Below are 17834 nucleotides of genomic sequence, written 5' to 3'. Positions count from 1 at the left end.
TGATACCATCCATAGCTGCTTACATGCCGGGGTATTGTCATGATACGTCAAAACTGTAAACAAGCCAAAAATTATACATCAAAAATTTACAGGGTGAATTTATGTTTGTCAAATTGGTGCAAGCCAAAACATAAAATAGGCGAAACACACATTTGGCCATCGATCAAAACGACATTGCACACCGTACGTCAAATAGGGGTCAAATGTAAGCCAAAAATGGAAAAGGGAAAACAAAAACTGGTTTACATGATGAATAAGCATCCCAAAATGCGCAAATTAGTTCGCAAATGCAAGTCACTAGACCAACAGTGAAAAATGCGCTAATTAGTTCGCAAATGCAAGAAAAATAATGGACTTACCAAGAGCTAATATAAAAGATTTCCCTCAAAAAGGTCTTTGGGTCCGCAAGCCTAAAAAATCTAAAAGAGATGAAATTAGTGTTAAGCTGAAAATATTAAACTAAAAACAAGAAGTAGACACCAATTGGCCACAAGTTAGACTTACCAAATCAGGAAACGAGGCCCAAAAAAAACAACAAAAATGCGAACGGATAAAAAAATAAACTGTAGCAAACCCAAAAAATGCCAAAATCAGCCAAATCCTCCAACCGTAAACCACAAACTCCAAACAACTTAACCGCCAATAATCCAACAACGCAACCTCGAATCCACACACACCAAGCCATAAATAGTGTTTATTTTCCCGCACAAATTAAGGATGAATCATAGGGACGCACAATCAATGATGCGGCCGCAATCTAAGGACGCATGTATAAATATGTCACGAAATCACATAGAATTTCTGGATGATTTCTTGCTGGAAGCAGAGACATGGCTTCAAACCAGGGAAACAATGGGCAAAATTCCGGCGGTAAGGCCTTCATGTATTTTGTCTCAATGATTATTTTCAAACATAATATTGTGCAAGTTGTGAAGTGGCTAAATCAGCATATTTACCCAAATAGGTGAGGACGATGACATGGAAGAGACTGCTGGCCCCAGTCAACCCGCCAAAGCTGCCAAAAAAAAAAGGCAGCCACATTTCACAAGAAATGAGATGGAGGTTTTGATCCAGAAGTGTGTTGACATCCTGCCCCAGGCAGACAGGAATATGAGCCAAAGCCAGAAGGGGAGAATGTGGGAGGAGGTCGCCGTTGCTGTCAATAGGGTGGGTGATTATGTCCGTTTAGCCCGGGATGTAAAAAGGCGGTAAGTAAACACTTTCCCACCCTATAAACAAGCCCCATTTTAAACAAAAGGATAATGGTTCCAATTTCATTCCACAGATGGGGCGACTTCAAATATCGTCTCAAGCAAAAACTTGCCAACAGGGCTAGGCATGCAAGGGGGACAGGTGGGGGTCCCACCCCTGTGTCATTGGAGTTGACAGACTTAGAAGAGCTGGCACAGGGGTGTGTGCAGCCTGTGGAGGTGTTTGGCGTGTTCAACATGGATACGGACATGCCAGACTTTGCGGCTCCTCATGTTGGCCCAGGTAAGTCTTGTGATGTCACCAACTCTGAAATGCTATTGTGCCAATATGTAGATTCTAATGTGACTCTTTTCTCATTTTTCCAACAGAGACACAGGCGGATGAGTCTGCTCCAGAGGGGAGCCTTGGCCGCAGAATTTCTGCTGGCTCTGCAGGGGAGGAACCAGTACATCCGGCTGAGGACCCTGCAGAAGCCAGTCCAGGGCGTGCCCCCTCGCAGGCAGTGGGCCTCCTCACAGAACTCAATTTAAAATCGGATTTCCATACGGAGATTCTGCAGAGGATGGACGCCAGTCTGATACGGGTGGCTGAGGCCCTGGAGCAAAATGCTGCGGCCAACGTGACCATTGGTCAGGCCCTGGCGGAAAATACCAGGGCCAACATCCGCATCGCCGATGCCCTGGAGCAGCTCGTTCGCCAGCACATGGTGGAGCCGACCTCCCTTCCTGCCGGAACATCAGGATCCTCCACCTCTGGCACAACATCAGCCAATCCTCCAAATGTGCCTAGCCCTGTGCCTAGTCCAGAGGCCACAACATCTGCCTCTGGACAGGCCAGCCCGATTGCATCCCGGACCCGGTCTGGCGCCCACCCTCCCCCATCCAAACGGGCGAAAAAACGGTGACAGCAATGGCGACTTTTCCCACACTCCTTCTGTGCTTGGCTCATATTCCTTTCTGGTCAAAACTTCCCTCTCCTTTCTTGTGAAATGTTTTTAATTTATTTTTGTACGTTTATGTTAGCAGTTATTGATTATTTATTTTTGTGAAAAAGTATCTTTGCCAGAAAAAAAGGCAACAAAATATTATGCCAATTGGTTTGTGTTTAAACAATAAATTTATGATAAAAATCTGACATTGTATTGTGACATTATTGTACAAATGGGTTACATTTAATCCTGGCCCTAAAGGCAAAAACTGACCAAAAAACCAATTTCATTTTTTTTTTAAAAAGGCCTCTTGAAGGAACGTTTAAAAATTCACCTAACGATGCAAATTCCACAGTAAAAAAAAAAGGGGAGCTAATTAAAACATGATGACATTATTGTCACAATAGGCCATAAACAACAAATTGAGGCCAAAATAAAACCCAAAAAATGTACGCAAATTGATTGTGTAATCCTGACATTAGCAGGTATGATTTCCACCTGCGTACGGTTTTGTGCTATCCCAATAAACTGCTTTCCAAACACATACCAAGCCGGTTTTCAATACAACACTAATTGCTTTTGTGACCACCCGCGATTAATCGCTGCAACATCGTGGAGTCCCGGGACGGAGGAGAAGGCCATCGCCAATGGGGTCGAGTAATCCAGACCCTAAGCTGTGCGAGCATTTTGAAGGGAAAGAGGATGTTCCAGTGACGTATGAGACGGTCCGAACACATTTGACGTTCGCATCTGCTAATGTATGTACGCCCCAAAAACGCCTCGCCACGCTTGCATTTTTCCATCTCCACCCCCGTGAACACCCAAAAACGCCCTGTTCTGTCAATCACATTTGACATGTCACTTCCTGTACGCTATTTTAGGAACGAGAGAAAAAAAGCTCGCAATCTGCCGTACGCACATGCGCAGTGTAACACCGACGCATGCGCGGTTAGTCAACATCGGAACGCAACGAGCGTACTGTTGTTAACGTCCGGCTCTGAATGAGGGCCTTAATCTATTTTTACAGTCTGATTGATCTCTTTCTTCCCTCATTTGCATACAGTGCCAGTGGAAAAGGAATGAGGAAGACAGGAACCATTTAACAAAATGGCTGTTATTACTTATAGTTAGTTTGGTGTCTTATGTCATGAAGGATGACAGGCACACTGTGGTCTAGGGTTTGCATTATGCATTTGAAAATAATTTTTTTAAGCTTCCTATAGCTATCTTATCACTTACATGTAATCTTGTGGATAAGATGCCATTCCTCATGTAAATTTCTGTGGAATAAGCAGAATTTCTTGATGCATAAAGATGAGTCATTTGCCTGTAATTATACATATACTGTGAATTTTCAGTGAACTCTGTAAGAAATGTTGACAGCTAATTATTGTTGGTAGATTATAGTATCTTCAAGACATTTTATACAACACATTTACTGTCCCCCATCTTTCCTCCTACTGTTACTCTCTGATGATTACACCTACTCATACATTGAATATGCCTACTAAAGGTTTTCTGTGTCTTGTCTTTCAGAGATGTGGTATTGGGTTTTCCTATGGGGCCTCTTCTCTTCTCTCTTTGTCCATGGAGCAGCGGGAGTGCTGATGTTTGTCATGCTGCAGAGACACAAGCAGGGGAGACTGATATCTGTGGTCTTAGTCAGCATTGGGTTCCTAGCGTCTGTCATCGGAGCAATGATAACTAGTAAGTGTTACATTGCTGGCATTGCCCTAATGATCTGTACTTGTACACTAGGTTATACAGAGCATGATCAGTATCTTCTGTGATAGTAAAAATGATGACAGTATGCTTGGGAAATAATATCTGTATTACAAAAAGGTAAACTCAAGCCACTCAAGTCATTACTTTTAAAGCCCTGTGTATTCTACTTGGTCAAAAGTAATATTCCATCTGTAAACATGGTAACCTTAGCCACGCCAATGTATGTCACTGCAGGTACTTACCTGTGACAGTAGGTGGTGTTTGTATTGATTAAAACCATAGTATTATATTACTAACCTGCCATAAGAAGAAACAAAAAATAATTGCATATCCCTCAAAAGGTATGAAGTCAGGAAGCTGGCGGTTGAAATGCCGACTGTGAAATCTCGGCATGGGACTAAATATTGACGCCTATCATCAGCCCCATGATAAAATCCCGGCGCCCGGTATACCGAACGTAGGTAAGCCAGGCGTCGGGACCTGTTAGCCGTGGGGTGGTGGTCGGGGGGGAAGTTAGGTTTAGGGACTACGGGAGGGTTAGGATTAGGCCAGGGGTAGGGGGGGTTAGGGTCAGACACCCCCGGGGGTAGGTTAGGGTTAGGCACCCCCCCGGGAGGGTTAGGTTTAGGGTGTGGAGAGAGGGGCTGGTTAGGTTTATGCACCACTGGGGAGAGGTTAGGGTTAGGCACCCCTAAGGGAGGGTTAGGGGGGGGAGGGGAGTGTTAGGATACTTACCAAGTGGCGTCGGGATCTATATCTGCCAGACTTCCGGTGTCAGTATTTCATCCGCCGGCCTTAGGGAAATGGGATGCAGGATTACATACAAAAATTGTGTAATATTATTTGGCCCCCTATCGTTGACTTTCTGCGCTAAATTTTTTCCCATGGAATCCTGCTTCTCATGTACTAATTAGTCTTCCACACTTTTGTATTCAGCAATACCTTAAAAAATATATATAAATAAAGAAATTATATATATATATATATATATATATATATATATATATATGGTCCTAATACCGGCGCCAAAATCCCCGACAGGTCGGGATCCCGACACCAGTATCCCGACTGTCGGAATCCCAAAGGTAAGTATCGGGGTGCACGGGGAGGGTAGCGTTACCTAGCGGGGTTAGGGTTAGGTACTAGGGGGAGGGTTAGGGTTAGGCAATGGGAAGGGAGGGTTAGGATTAGGGTGTGGGGAGGTGGAGGTTAGGTTTAGGCACTTGGGGGGGGTTAGGTTTAGGCACCGGGAGGGGGGGTTGTTAGGTTTAGAGTGTGGGGAGGGGGAGATTAGGTTTAGGCACTAAGGCGGAGGGTTAGGGTTAGGAACCGAGAAGGGTGGGTTAGGGATGGGTTAGGGAAAATACTTACCATTCACTCCAATGCGTGTCGGGATGCTGCTGTCGGTATTCTGACTAGCGGCATCCCGACAACCGGGCTATCATACCCAACCCATATATATATCGATGAGGCGCTGTATAAATAAACCTGATAATCTGTTAAGCAGTTGCAGATAGAATCAGCTGGAAATTGTTGTCAAACACAAAGCGTAGTGGAGAAGATTTTATACTTTGGTTGTATATACATAGAGGGCAGGGGCGGATCAAGGTAGTGAGGGAATCAGCCTCCCTTGACCCTCCCCAGTAGGGGCGCATTAAGAAAGGAGGAGGCCCATGTGCAGTCAGCCGGGGGCGTGGCTGCCCAGACGGAGGCGTTCCCATATGAACGCCTACCGTCTTGGGCCGGCCCCACTGACGTCATAAGTGATGTCAGTGGGAGTGCCTTCGGCTCTGATAGAACCGAAAGCACTCCAGGGCTTGCGGCAACGAGACCCTACCACAAGGGTCTCGTCGCAAGCCCGATGGTCTTGACCATCGTGACCATCTTCCTGGCCACTCGCTATAGCTGTGGGTGGTCACCCACAGCTATGCGAGCGGCCAGGAAGCCACTCTAAAAATTAAGAAGGACGGCCCTGGTTCAGAGCGAGCGCTCTGTCAGAGCGTCCGGCTCTGAATCAGGGCCTGAGTGCAGCAGTAGACTCTGGGCACTAATCTGTGCCCAGAGTCTACTGTGCATGCGCAGGTCACCGTGACAATAGCCATTTTCCTGGCGATTTCCCTACTGCGCATGGGTGCAGGGTGTGCGGTGTAGACCCTGCACACATTACACTGGGGAACAGTCAATCTGTGCTCCTGATCATTATGAATTCCTATTAATCTTTATACCCTAAAGTCGCTATTTAGCGTTGCAAGTCGTACAAGAAATAATTGCTTTCCAGACTTTGAGTGTGGTTCCAAAGCACAAAATCTTATTATTATATAAAAAGCATTCAGTTACACGCCTTGATCTAAACACAATTTAGCGCAAAAGATTATACATATACAAGGTACAGTTGATACATACGCATGCGCTTTGGATCTAGATTTCCCGACATCAAATGTGAAACCTCCGCCAACAGAAAGAAAAAGATGACTGGCTACCAGATATAGAGTGCTTTCATATATACCCTTACAGAGATAGGCAATACAATAGAACAAGTTGGCATAATCCCATTCTTCCTCCTGGTTCTTCTGTTACGATACAGTTCATAGGTCAGTTTGTATTGTAATATTTCAGCCCTCCAATGGCTCTTTTTGTGCATTTTCCCGCCGAAGAACAAGTCTAAACTGGCTAATAAACATTACATTACAGAGTACATTTCAATGCCTATCTCTCTATGATCAATAACTTTCAGATGCATGTTGCGATTTCCTTGCCGATGGAACCGGAAATCTGCAAATAAACAGTGGTTTAGAATGGCACCAAATATGGTCTGCTTATCATGTACTAAACCTTAGAAACCAAATATATGCATTGCACAATAGACTTGATAACGTATGAAACCTTTAATATTAACCTTAATGCTAGGGAACCTTTTGTGTAAGTATGCAATGTGTCAGTGTGGGGATATTAAGAAAAGACGCTAGTATGCGTTGTGCATCTACGTGTTTGTGGAGTACACCATGTTACGTGTTTTGCTGGGTTGTTCATATTATATGTAGTAATAAATATACGTATTGTTTTTGTCAGGACTTTTAACAGTGTTCTATTGCGTGTGAAACGCACGACGCTGAATAACAACATAGCGCCGTATATTACTGATACTGTGTGGGGAACGCAAAATAGCACTGTGTAGCCATTCGCAAAATGGAGTCGTGTAGCCATTCGCAAAAAGATTTTGATTTTACAATTTAGGTCTCAGCCAACCATCCAGCTTCGAAATCATGAATATGCCATGCTTATTTTTCAATTGGCTCTAGTTTTTGAGATATGCATATGCCTTTAATAGTTATGAAAAATTAAATTAAATAATGTTAAAAATAGTTAAACATATTTTTTTTATTCTGATTAAATTTGATTCATAAAATGTTATAAAAAGACAGGATAATTACATACATAAGTGTTAAGAAGCCATGAGAACTGTTTTATGTAGGATTTTCTTTTGTATTCTTGTTGCGGCCAGTCCCTTTGCAGACTCCAACAGTAATCGGCCATCATGTGATGATCCCACCTTCCTTGATATCTTTCTTCCATTACTGGAATATCCTGGTGGAACCATTCACCCTGTTCTTAAATCTCCTAGATTGGACGGGAAGTGATCTAAATGGCTGTACAAAAAGAGCATTTTAATCCTCATGTTGGCACCTACTTTTTCGAAACATTTTAGCATGTTGTGGACTAATTCATGAATAGTTGTCTGCCTTGTGATTGCCTAAAAATTTTTTAATGATAGACACATAACTCAGCCATGCTTCAGATTCGGTTTCAGTCATAGATATGGTAAAAATTATATCCTTCACCAGTTTCCGTATCTGTGAACCGTCAAAAATTCCTGCCTTTAATTCTTTACTACTAAGAGATGGAAATGTACGCCAAATATACGTGAAACAATCGCCTGACTTGTCCAATGGTTTTACAAATTGTTTCATTACCCAGTTTGAAATGTAGAGGCGGCAGTATGATTTTATTTCCTGTCAATTAAGGGCTTATGTTGGCTTCTCCTACAGTTATACCTTCTCTTGGAGGCCATACGGTTTGCTGCCAGTGCTTTTGTTTTGCTCGACTATCCCATAAGGATACTTAGTATATCCACTTTGCTGACCAAGTAGAAAGTTTACCATTTGTATTTCGACACAAGCAGACCACTGATGCTGAGAATAAGCATTTTTTTCTAAGACTAAGTTGATATTTTCATATACTGTTATTTAAGTTTTGTTGAATGACCGATAGGGATCTACGCAAATTTATTCCCATTGTGCAGTAATACTTATTTTAAGCTCCTTGTAGAACTATCCAAAAAGAGCCGCCAGTCTTCTGCTGGATATTCTGGTAATCCCATCATCTGGAGAAGTTCTGGAATATTGTTGCTATACACAAGATTGTTATCTTGGCTAAAGAACGGCAGTATGGTTTGCTCTCAATTTCGATACGATTTTATAGTGGCATCCGGCTCAAGACAGTGCTTTTCTTGAAGTCTGGATGCTAAAAGCTCAGCTCCTTTTTTCGATAAATACAAGTCACAAATTAAATCTTTTAGTTCCTTTTGAGAAAATTTGTTTGCAGTAGAGGAACTTTCTTCAAACTCACTTTCATCTGTGTTGTCACTTGCACTGGATGAAATTAACATTTTCACATCATCACATTCAACTTCGCACAAAGAGCTGAATTATGGTACAGGTAAATCTTCGCTATGCGGTATTGGTTGTTTTGCAGAATTCATACTTGGGTATTCCCATTTGCATTTTCTAAATCGATTCTTACCCTTCACATTTACAGCACAAAAATAGCAGTCACTCAAGTGATCTTTTGGCTCACACCACATCATAGGTATGCCGAAATTAATTCCTTTTCGATCACCTTTAGTCCAATTGCTGAGTGATTCCAAGCAGGTTTACAAACTTTGCGAGGCACCCAAATCTCGTCTTGCTGGCTTATGTGATGTCCAAAATAAGCCTGAAATACTTGTTTGACGAATACAGTTATATTTTTTCTTTCTTTTGAAACTCTATATTTGCCACAAATATAACAAAAAACATCAGGGTTGTTAGTACACTGTCTCCGAGAAGAACTAATTTTTACGGCGAAAACTTTTTGTTTCACTCATTCAGAGCTAACTCCCAACAAAAGCTGAGGACGTACTGAACAAAACAAGCCCAAACGGCGGGAAATTGGTTGTGGTGGGACAGAGAGAGGGCCGAACAAAGGAACAGGAGGTGTGCTAACTGCGTCACTTGGTCCTCTCCATTGCTCCTCTCTGTATGCTGGGAGGAGGCGTGGCTGTGGTCTGAGGATGTCCCAGCAGGCTCAGCAGTGCACTGCCACGCCTCCTCCTAGCGTTAGTGAGGAGATATGAATGTGTTATGTGTCTCAAACGTGATTACCAGCTACGTTATCACAAATAAAACAAATACTTGTTATTGTTGAAAGAGGGCATTTGCTAAAAAAGCAAAACTAAGTCGATTCTGTTAAGTAAAGCAGCCTAGTCTAGTAAGGTACTTCCAATGGAGAAAATAAATTAATTTTATAATTTTTCATTCATTTGAAAACTGGAGCCAATTCAGCTATAGCGAAGTTCTAATGCGAAAGTCGGACCTGCGAGTACTCTCAAACCGATCTTAAATCCTTGGCAAGAAAAAAAAAATATTTTTTTGTTCCCCAGTGTTATAGATATGCCCCTGCTACCCAGCCCTTTACACAAAAAATTCTTACATAACTGTCACTGGGATGCACTTGCGATTGCGCTTGTATCTTCTTAAAGAGGTGTATTGGATGTTGGAGGGGGCAAATAAAATAAGGGCATGTTTGTGCAAATTGCAAACCAGAACATATATGCATACGTGCCGGTCAGGAGTCCGATAACTTGTGGGTGCTTGATCTCTGCTCGATCTCTGGTGTAAATATGAACAGATGATGAAGACGACCAGCAGCCATTTGGCTGAGTGCATCTTGGTCCCAACCAGTAGAACTATTACCAGGGTCGACCCCAGATCTCCTAGCACCCTGTGAAATTTTGGAGCATCCACAATCCAATTAAATCCATTGACCTTCACATCAAAAAATAAACCACATTGATTCAATAATTACCTCCACAAGAAAGAAATAAAACACACATTAATTCATTGCCCCCACAGGAAAAAGAAATAAAACACATTGATTCAATGATTGCCCCCATAGGAAAATAAAACACACCCACTCATTGCCCACACAGACAGAAAAAATAACGCACATTGATTAATTTCCATTGCCCCACGCTCCCCAGCCCTACACAGAAGACTAAGTGACCTCCCCTGCTTGGCTATCACAGTGCTAGTTGCAGGAGACCAGCAAGTGCCTCCAGTCGCTCCAGAAAGTCCAAACTGCCAAGTGAGTGCCTCCCTGAAACTTGGTCCCTCTCCAGCCCTTAGAATTAGCTATGGCTCTTCAGCCCTCAGAGTCCTGAGGCACCCCTCAGCTGGGCCCCGGCCCTAAGAGTCCACCTATCAGAGTGAGTCCTGGCCTATCAGCCCTCAGAGTCAGCCCTCAACCAGGCCCCGGCCCGTCAAAGTCAACCCTCAGGCCTCTCAGTGTCAGGCCTCAGCTTGGCCCTGGCCCCTCACTGTCCACGCTCTCCGAGTCAGCTCTGGCCCTTCAGACCTCAGAGTCAATCCTCAGTCAGGCCCCTTAGAGTCAGCCCTCTGCTGGGCAATAGCCCCTCAGAGTCCACCCTTTCAGAGTCAGTACTGTCTTCTTAGCCCTCAGAGCCAGCCATCAGCCAGGCCCTGGCCCTGCAAAGTCAGCCCTCAACCCTCTCAGAGTCAGCCCTGGTGCCTCTCAGTAAGGCCTCAGCTGGGCCCTGACCCCGTCAGAGTCCGTAATCTCAGAATCAACCCTGGCCTTCCAGCCTCCAGAGTCAGCCCTCGGCTGGGCCCTGGCCCTGGCTGTGTGCAGGCGGGGATGGTGTGTGTCTATGTGACCTATGATGTCAAGCCACAGTGTGCAGTCAGTAGGATCAAATCCAGCTTGGACCGCATCTGAGCCACCTGGAAGAGCCCATTGCTGCCGGTCTAGGCATTGAGGACACAGTGGTTTAAGTACCGGTGGCGGCCTCACTGAGCCCACTATGTGGCAGCACCCCAGTGCGGCCGCTCTGCTGGAACATGCTTTAAGCCAGCCCTGACTATTACTATTGTAGTGTGGTTGCAGCCATCTATTTGGTCCACAGGAGACAGTAGATTCCCATTTATTCTTGTAAAAGATAAGGCAACAGTTGTTTGTAATAATTTGTTGTGTTCCTCCTAGGGTTTTTAGCAGAATGCTGCACATTGCCTGTTGCGTAGATGGAAAAAATGCACCCTGCCATTTTAGGAAGTGCCATGCTGATTGTATAATGATCTGGACATTCCCCTATTGCTGGAAGCAGCTGTCACGCTCATCCTTCATGCTTTTTGTTAAGGAATTAAAGAGGCATGTGTTGTCTGATGGGCATTGCAGGGGCATAAGCCGTGGTCTGATGGTATGTTGGGAGGCCTGAGGGGACATGAAGGGGCATGTGGGATGGTTTGATGGCATAGAGGCATTAGGGGTGTTGAATGGGAAAGATATAAATAATACATATAATACTGTTCCACACATTAGCTCCCACAATTCACATCATTCTACACAGCTGTAGCAATTCGTCAAAACCAAAATTAAAATCCCAGAGTGAACACTAATTAGTACTTTTATTTTAATTTTCATCTGGTTTTAATGGCATTTTATATGGTAATTTTGGGAATTTTACCTGTTTTTTATTAATAACACTGTCCATACATAGGGCCTGATTCAGCAAGGATCGCAGTAGCAAAGACGCGCGCAATCGGTCGATTAATTCGCATTGCGCATGCATATGCATCGCAGTGCGCGTGCATGAACTAGCAATTGCGATGGGAAATGCGTTTGCAGAGGCTACGCAGATTCAAAGCAGAGTGATTGCCAGGAAGTGCTGTTTGTGGGTGGTGATGGGGGTGGACGGGCGAACGCAGGCGTGCCAGTGCGTTGCAACGCCGTTGCAGGGGCGTGCATAAATTATCCACTGCAATACCATACGAGCATGAGGGCTCATAGAGTGTGCTGAAGTTAGCAATTCCTGAGTGAGAGCTGCCCTGCCTTAACTGTGCGTATGGGCCCGATGTTACACGTGCGTGTGTTCTAGCAGAATAGCGATCCTTGCTGAATCAGGCCCATAGACAGAATATATTGTGTGAATTGTTTAATGTATTTAGCCTTTACTACTACCACTGGGCCTTATTCAGAGATATACACTATGCCGATATTTACGAACTTGAACGATTATTGGCCAACTGCGCACGCATCACGGTCGTGCTGCGCTTACGCCAATGTACCTTTGCAATGCCGGTCGCTGTGAGGATTACTTTGCAAAGTGATTGACAGTCAGGGAACGTTTGGGGAGGTAAGGGGGTGGTGCGGCATAGGTAAATATTGAAGAAATGGGTGCAGGGGCCCGTGTATATTACATTAATGTATCATACTGTACATTGTTGTTCGTCATGTATGTGGTAGATCACTAAGCCTTGGATGGTGATAAAGTAGACAGAGATAAAGTACCAGCCAACCAGCTCCTAACTGCCATTTTTCAAACACAGCCTGTAACATGGCAGTTAGGAGCTGATTGGCTGGGACTTTATCTCCGTTCACTTTATATCCATCCAAGGCTTAGTAAATAGACCCCTATGTAAGACATGATTTTTCCATGTTTAGCCACATTGTCAGTCTTCTGTGTAGAGAGGAATATTAATTAGTCTCCAGACTCTTTGCTACTTTTTTGCTAATATTATGCAATTTTTATGCAAATATTTGTACAATTGAAAGTGTTATGTTTGTATAGTACAGTAGTGACAGCTGTGCGATAATACTGTACACATGTGCACCAAACACCATATATCCGCTGTTTGTTAGAAATGAGGGCAAATATATGTCCCCGTTGTTGTACAGTACATCTCTTGTATAAGATCTCATATACAAATTCCAAAGTGAGGTGCTTCTTGCACTGCAGGGTCACAAAGTATCGTTACTATGTAATAGTTATACTCTGTGTGATTTGTGTCACACCATCACACACTGACATGTGAACTGTCTGCCAGCTCCTTCTAAAATTGATAAATGCAAGCACCCTCTCGGGTTTAGTAGAGGACAAACAGTGCAAGTATTTTGCTTGGGTGAACAAGCGTTACTATTGTATATATCCCCTTTCATAAGACCTCATATATAAATTCCTAGGTGTAGTGCTTACTATACTGCAGGATCATGGCGAGATTTCATGAGTATGTAATAGTTAAGTTTTGTAGGGATGTGGTCTATTATTACCCTGATACTCACCACTACAATGGTGCTCAGCATATATTTGTCCCTATGTGGGATAGGTTGTTTTTTAGAGGCCCAGTGTCCTTAGGGATATTAGTCTCCTCTTGCCGCCCAGCCTGAGGTTGGTTGCAAACTATGAGGCTGTTTGTGAGCCGGATGTAAAGCGGCCACAAGTATAGACTCCCAGGGCTGCCAGACTTACTACTGTGAAAAAATGATATCGCCAGCTTCGTGTTTTACAGTTTTAAGATCACCAAGTCAAGAGCCTGATTCAGTGGTGACCGCTAATTCGCATGGAACACAGCTGAGAAAATATGCTAATGCTTGCCAAAGCTCAGTCGTCCAATGTTGCTCTTCTGTGTAAACATTGTTACCGGTGACGCACATCGGGCAGTCATGCAGCATTTACAACAGGCCTGACCAGCCACAGACACTGCAAGTCTCCTTGCACGCAGAGAGCTCTCATGCTGCATATGCAATTGCTATGGCTAATTCATGCACGCCTATGAAACGGAGTTCAAACATACAGACACTTTTGCGTTTTTCTGATCACACCCCCGTCACCACCCACCAAACGCTGACAGCATGTCACTCACTTTGCAATGTATTGCTCTGTGTGTCTGTAATCGCATTGCGATCACTGCGCACGCACAGTGCATCTTATACACATGCGCAAAGCCAAACAATCGCTCAATGTGCGTCCGTAATCACAATTGTGTTCACTACTGAATCATGCCCCAAGTCATATCATTCTGTTGCGTAATCATTAGCTATTGTAGCTCTTGTTTGCATCCCCACAGGAGGTCTTGCTAGTCTCAATAGACATTGCAATCAGTTATGTAACTCTGGGCCTGATTCAGACCCGGACTTTATTTGCGGACGCTCGTTCTTAAAAAGGGGCCGGATATTTAAATTGAGCGCTCGCTCTTTGCGGTTTGTTGACGCCTCTATGTCTGAAAAATGCGCTCGCTGTTTTGTAAAGACGCCCCTTTGCCGTTCGCATCACACGTCATCTCCGTTATTTATTAGATTCATCGGGAACATCGAAAGGCATCTAAACTGCTCGCAGTGCTTGTGGTAGGATTTACTTCCCGCTATCACTGCGAGCAGTTCAGGCTACAAGACAACCAAGTGACGTGGTCGATGACTCTCCTTTACTAATTATGCACTCCCATTAAACGCCGTTTTGACCGTTAGGCACGCCTGCGTTCGGATCTCCACTCCCCCGTTTTCAAGCACCTTCCCGTTACCACCCACAAACGGTACATTCTGTCAAACAAATTAGTAGCCCCTTGTTGTTTTATGAGCGCACGATTTCCGACCGCAATGACTGGTTTGCTCATGCGCATTGCGAACCATACGCATGCGCAGTTGTGCGAACATTGCTCAGAGCGAACGAGCGGCCGCTTACAAGCGGCTCTGAATCAGGCCCTCTGTCCTAAGTTCAGTTAAAAACAAGGTATCTAATGAAGGTATCTAATGCTGGTTACACATTTAAACAACGGATCGGTCAATAGACCGATACACCGTCAGAGTGGCCGATTGGTAAACTATACACAATCGGCTGCTTGATATGTCTAGGCTGACATCACAACTGGGCAGGTATTTAAATTTGCCCGCCCAGTTGAGATATCAGTGTCAGCGGTAACTGCAGCTTGTGTACGGGTGGTCGGCGGGTCGCCCGTACACACATGCAGATGCACCGTTATATCTTTCAGATATATCGGCATCGGCTGTGCTGCAGAGCCGGCCTTATACGTCTGTGAATTACATCGTTCACAGACATATCGGCTGTACACACCCGGCGATGCACTCGCAATATATACATTTTTTACGTCCAATCACGACCGTCCTCAGTAGCATCTGCACTTACACTTACTCCATGCTGGGCGCAAAAGATCTACCATAAACAGGCGTCACTTCTACCTCACATGCCTCAAACAAGCACGGAACTCTAGCTTCATGCCTATGACACTCCCACAAAATGAATGTCTTCTGTGCATTCGCAAGGTAGCCGCCTAGAAATACCCATTTCACAGACTGGTGCTGCCTACTTATTTTGGTGAGTGGCTGTCCTTGTTCTTTTGCTTTTTATAATACACAGTCATCCTCATCATCAAGCTGATAAAGATTGGCATATTCTTAATGTGGCTGCATCAAGATTCATGATGTTAAGTATCGGGGACCCCGATGATTAACATTGTTACTCAATGTGAGCGCTGGCGCAAATCATCATTACTAAGGAGTGGAGACAGCTGATCCAAAAATCAATTGTCTCCCCGAAGTGTTTCACTGCTCTTTTTGGAGCAGTGACACTAGTGCGCATGCGCGACCTACAAGTCACGCATGCGCACAAGAGCCCCGACGTCCGACGGAAGGAGCCGGACAGGGGTGGCGGGATCCGAAAAGGAGCGAGTAGTGGGAGCACTCACCATCTAAAGATGGCGAATGCTCCAGCAATCAAGCTTCGAAAATATTGTATTTTCGGAGCTTGATGAATTCTGTCCCCATATTAGTGTATAGGGACAGCTTGCCATTCCGTCTGAGTAAGATAAGCAGGTATTTGAGATATCTCTTGCTTTACCTTCTTAATGAATGGCCCGATAACTTAATTTCTACAATTGCAGGTGAAAATGTTAATTTTCACCTGCTTTTGTAGAAATTAAGTGATGATGAATAGGCTGCTAAATCTTTACACTGTATTTTACCGGAAACTCAAAATACACCTATAAGACTGCAGTTTTGTAGCCAATGGTTTATGGCGACATTCACTGCTCTATATCAGTTCCTAAATCTACAAACTAAACACTCATCAGATCTGATGCCATCAGCTACTGCAAGTACTGTACATCTATCCTGTGTTCCTTCTGTATTATATTTATTGCACTAGATTCAGTATGTAATACCAGCGGCTGCCTAACCCTAACCCACCCCTGGGGCTGCCTAACGCTCCCCCCTAGGGGTGCCTAACCCTAACCTTCCCCCCCAAAACCTAAGCCTAACTTCGCTACACTCCCTAAACCTAACCCTCCCTCCCCCCCCCCCCCGTGGCTAAAGCTAAGGACACCCCGGACTTACCTCATTCGGGCTGTCGTCCTTCGGCGTTCCAGAGTCGGGATTCAGATAGGCGTCGGTATTTTGACGCCTATCTGAAGTCCCCTGTCGGGCTCCTCGTGTAGGGATAAAGATCGGCAGCATTTAGTTCGCCGGTCTATAAACTGCATCCCAATGCACTCTTCATTATCTTTGACATGCTTTACCCATATTGTGGCCTACAGATATATCCCTAATTTTGGTGGTTGCCAGTTGCAATTTGTCTGTCTGTCACATAAAAGTGTGGGCTTCACATCAGGCATCAAAATGAAAAAGGAAAATCTAGTTGATCTTTTAAAACTCAGTTTGCTTTCTAAATGATAGAAGAAAGATTTAGCATAATAATTTATTATGGCAGTTCTAAAATTAAATTAGTAGACCTTTAACCGTTAAGTAATAATATATGACACAATTCTTGTATCATTGTCATTTCTTTCATTATGACTTTATCTTGTTACAGGTGCAGCAGTTGCAGGAATTTACCAAGTAGCAGGAAAGAACATGGCACCTCTAGAAGCATTGGTGTTTGGAGTTGGACAAACAGTATTAACAATAATTATTTCCTTCTCACGTGTCCTTGCCACACTATGAGACATTTCTAGTGGGAGCTTGTGATGGATTGTCTCAGAAAGGTGCGAAGGAAAGTAACTGCACACATCTAATAATGCATGTAGTAGTGAGAGACACTACACATTGCATAAATACATAAAGCATCCCTTGGAGGACTAAAGAGATTTAAAGGAAATATAATCTCTGAAAGGAAAAGTGGCTTCCGATTGCTAAACTGTTGCACTAATGAACTGCTTAGCACCTCACGTGCCTCAGTCAGAGGCAAGGTGTCATACGTTTTCTACTATCCTCCAGGGAGGAGCACCTTGCAAAACTGTTCTGTCATATAGTCCTAGCTATGGGAGCATGGCTCTATGGCAGCAGTGTACAATGCTCTTCACATGAAGATTCCACTACAGCACAAGGAGCATATATATGATGGAGAGAGCTGAATCATTAGAGAATGGTAAAATAACACAGCTGTAGAACAAAGAGTAGGCAATGAGAGGAGTGTTTTATGTGCCAAATGGTTCATTTTCTTTGCGTATTGTTGAACAGTTTTTATGTAGTTCGCTAATTAATGTTAGAGAATGAAATTATAATCATTTTGAGGCTGCATTGAAATTATTAAATAATGATTTTCATAATGGGGCATATTTCCCAGGTCCAACACAAAGTGTTTCTTGTTTCATTAACAACCAATTTGCCAAAAGTAAAATATTAAAATAATAAAGGGCATCTGGAGACTATGGCCCTCATTCAGAGGCGGTCGTTGGATGCAAGTGGTCGCACTGAATCAGGGCGGCCGCTTGCATCCTGAACGGCCGCCTACTTGTCGATCGTTAAGCTGTGGGTTACCACCCACAGCTTAACGACTGACCAGGTTGATGGTCGCGATGGTGATCACGACCAGACCCTAAGGTTGGGTCTGGGTACTCGTAAGCCCCTG

At 44.0% G+C, this 17834-nt stretch overlaps 1 protein-coding gene across 1 annotated transcript in view; it reads left to right on the top strand.

Annotated features, from left to right (window-relative positions):
- The window catches only part of TMEM170B (transmembrane protein 170B), a 58323-nt gene extending 41202 nt beyond the window's left edge, over positions 1-17121 (top strand). The window contains exons 2-3 of the mRNA XM_088471765.1: positions 3677-3847; positions 16797-17121. Of these exons, the coding sequence (XP_088327891.1) occupies positions 3677-3847; positions 16797-16927 (302 nt within the window). The 3' untranslated portion in view covers positions 16928-17121. The remainder of the gene's footprint in view (positions 1-3676; positions 3848-16796) is intronic.
- Positions 17122-17834: the final 713 nt, after the last annotated feature.

This window comes from Taudactylus pleione, unplaced genomic scaffold (assembly GCF_031769625.1).
Source record: "Taudactylus pleione unplaced genomic scaffold, aTauple2 ptg000116l, whole genome shotgun sequence".
NCBI classification, from domain to species: domain Eukaryota; kingdom Metazoa; phylum Chordata; class Amphibia; order Anura; family Myobatrachidae; genus Taudactylus; species Taudactylus pleione.
The sequence above is the reverse complement of the archived record's forward strand: the minus strand, read 5'-3'. Positions and strand labels throughout refer to the sequence as shown.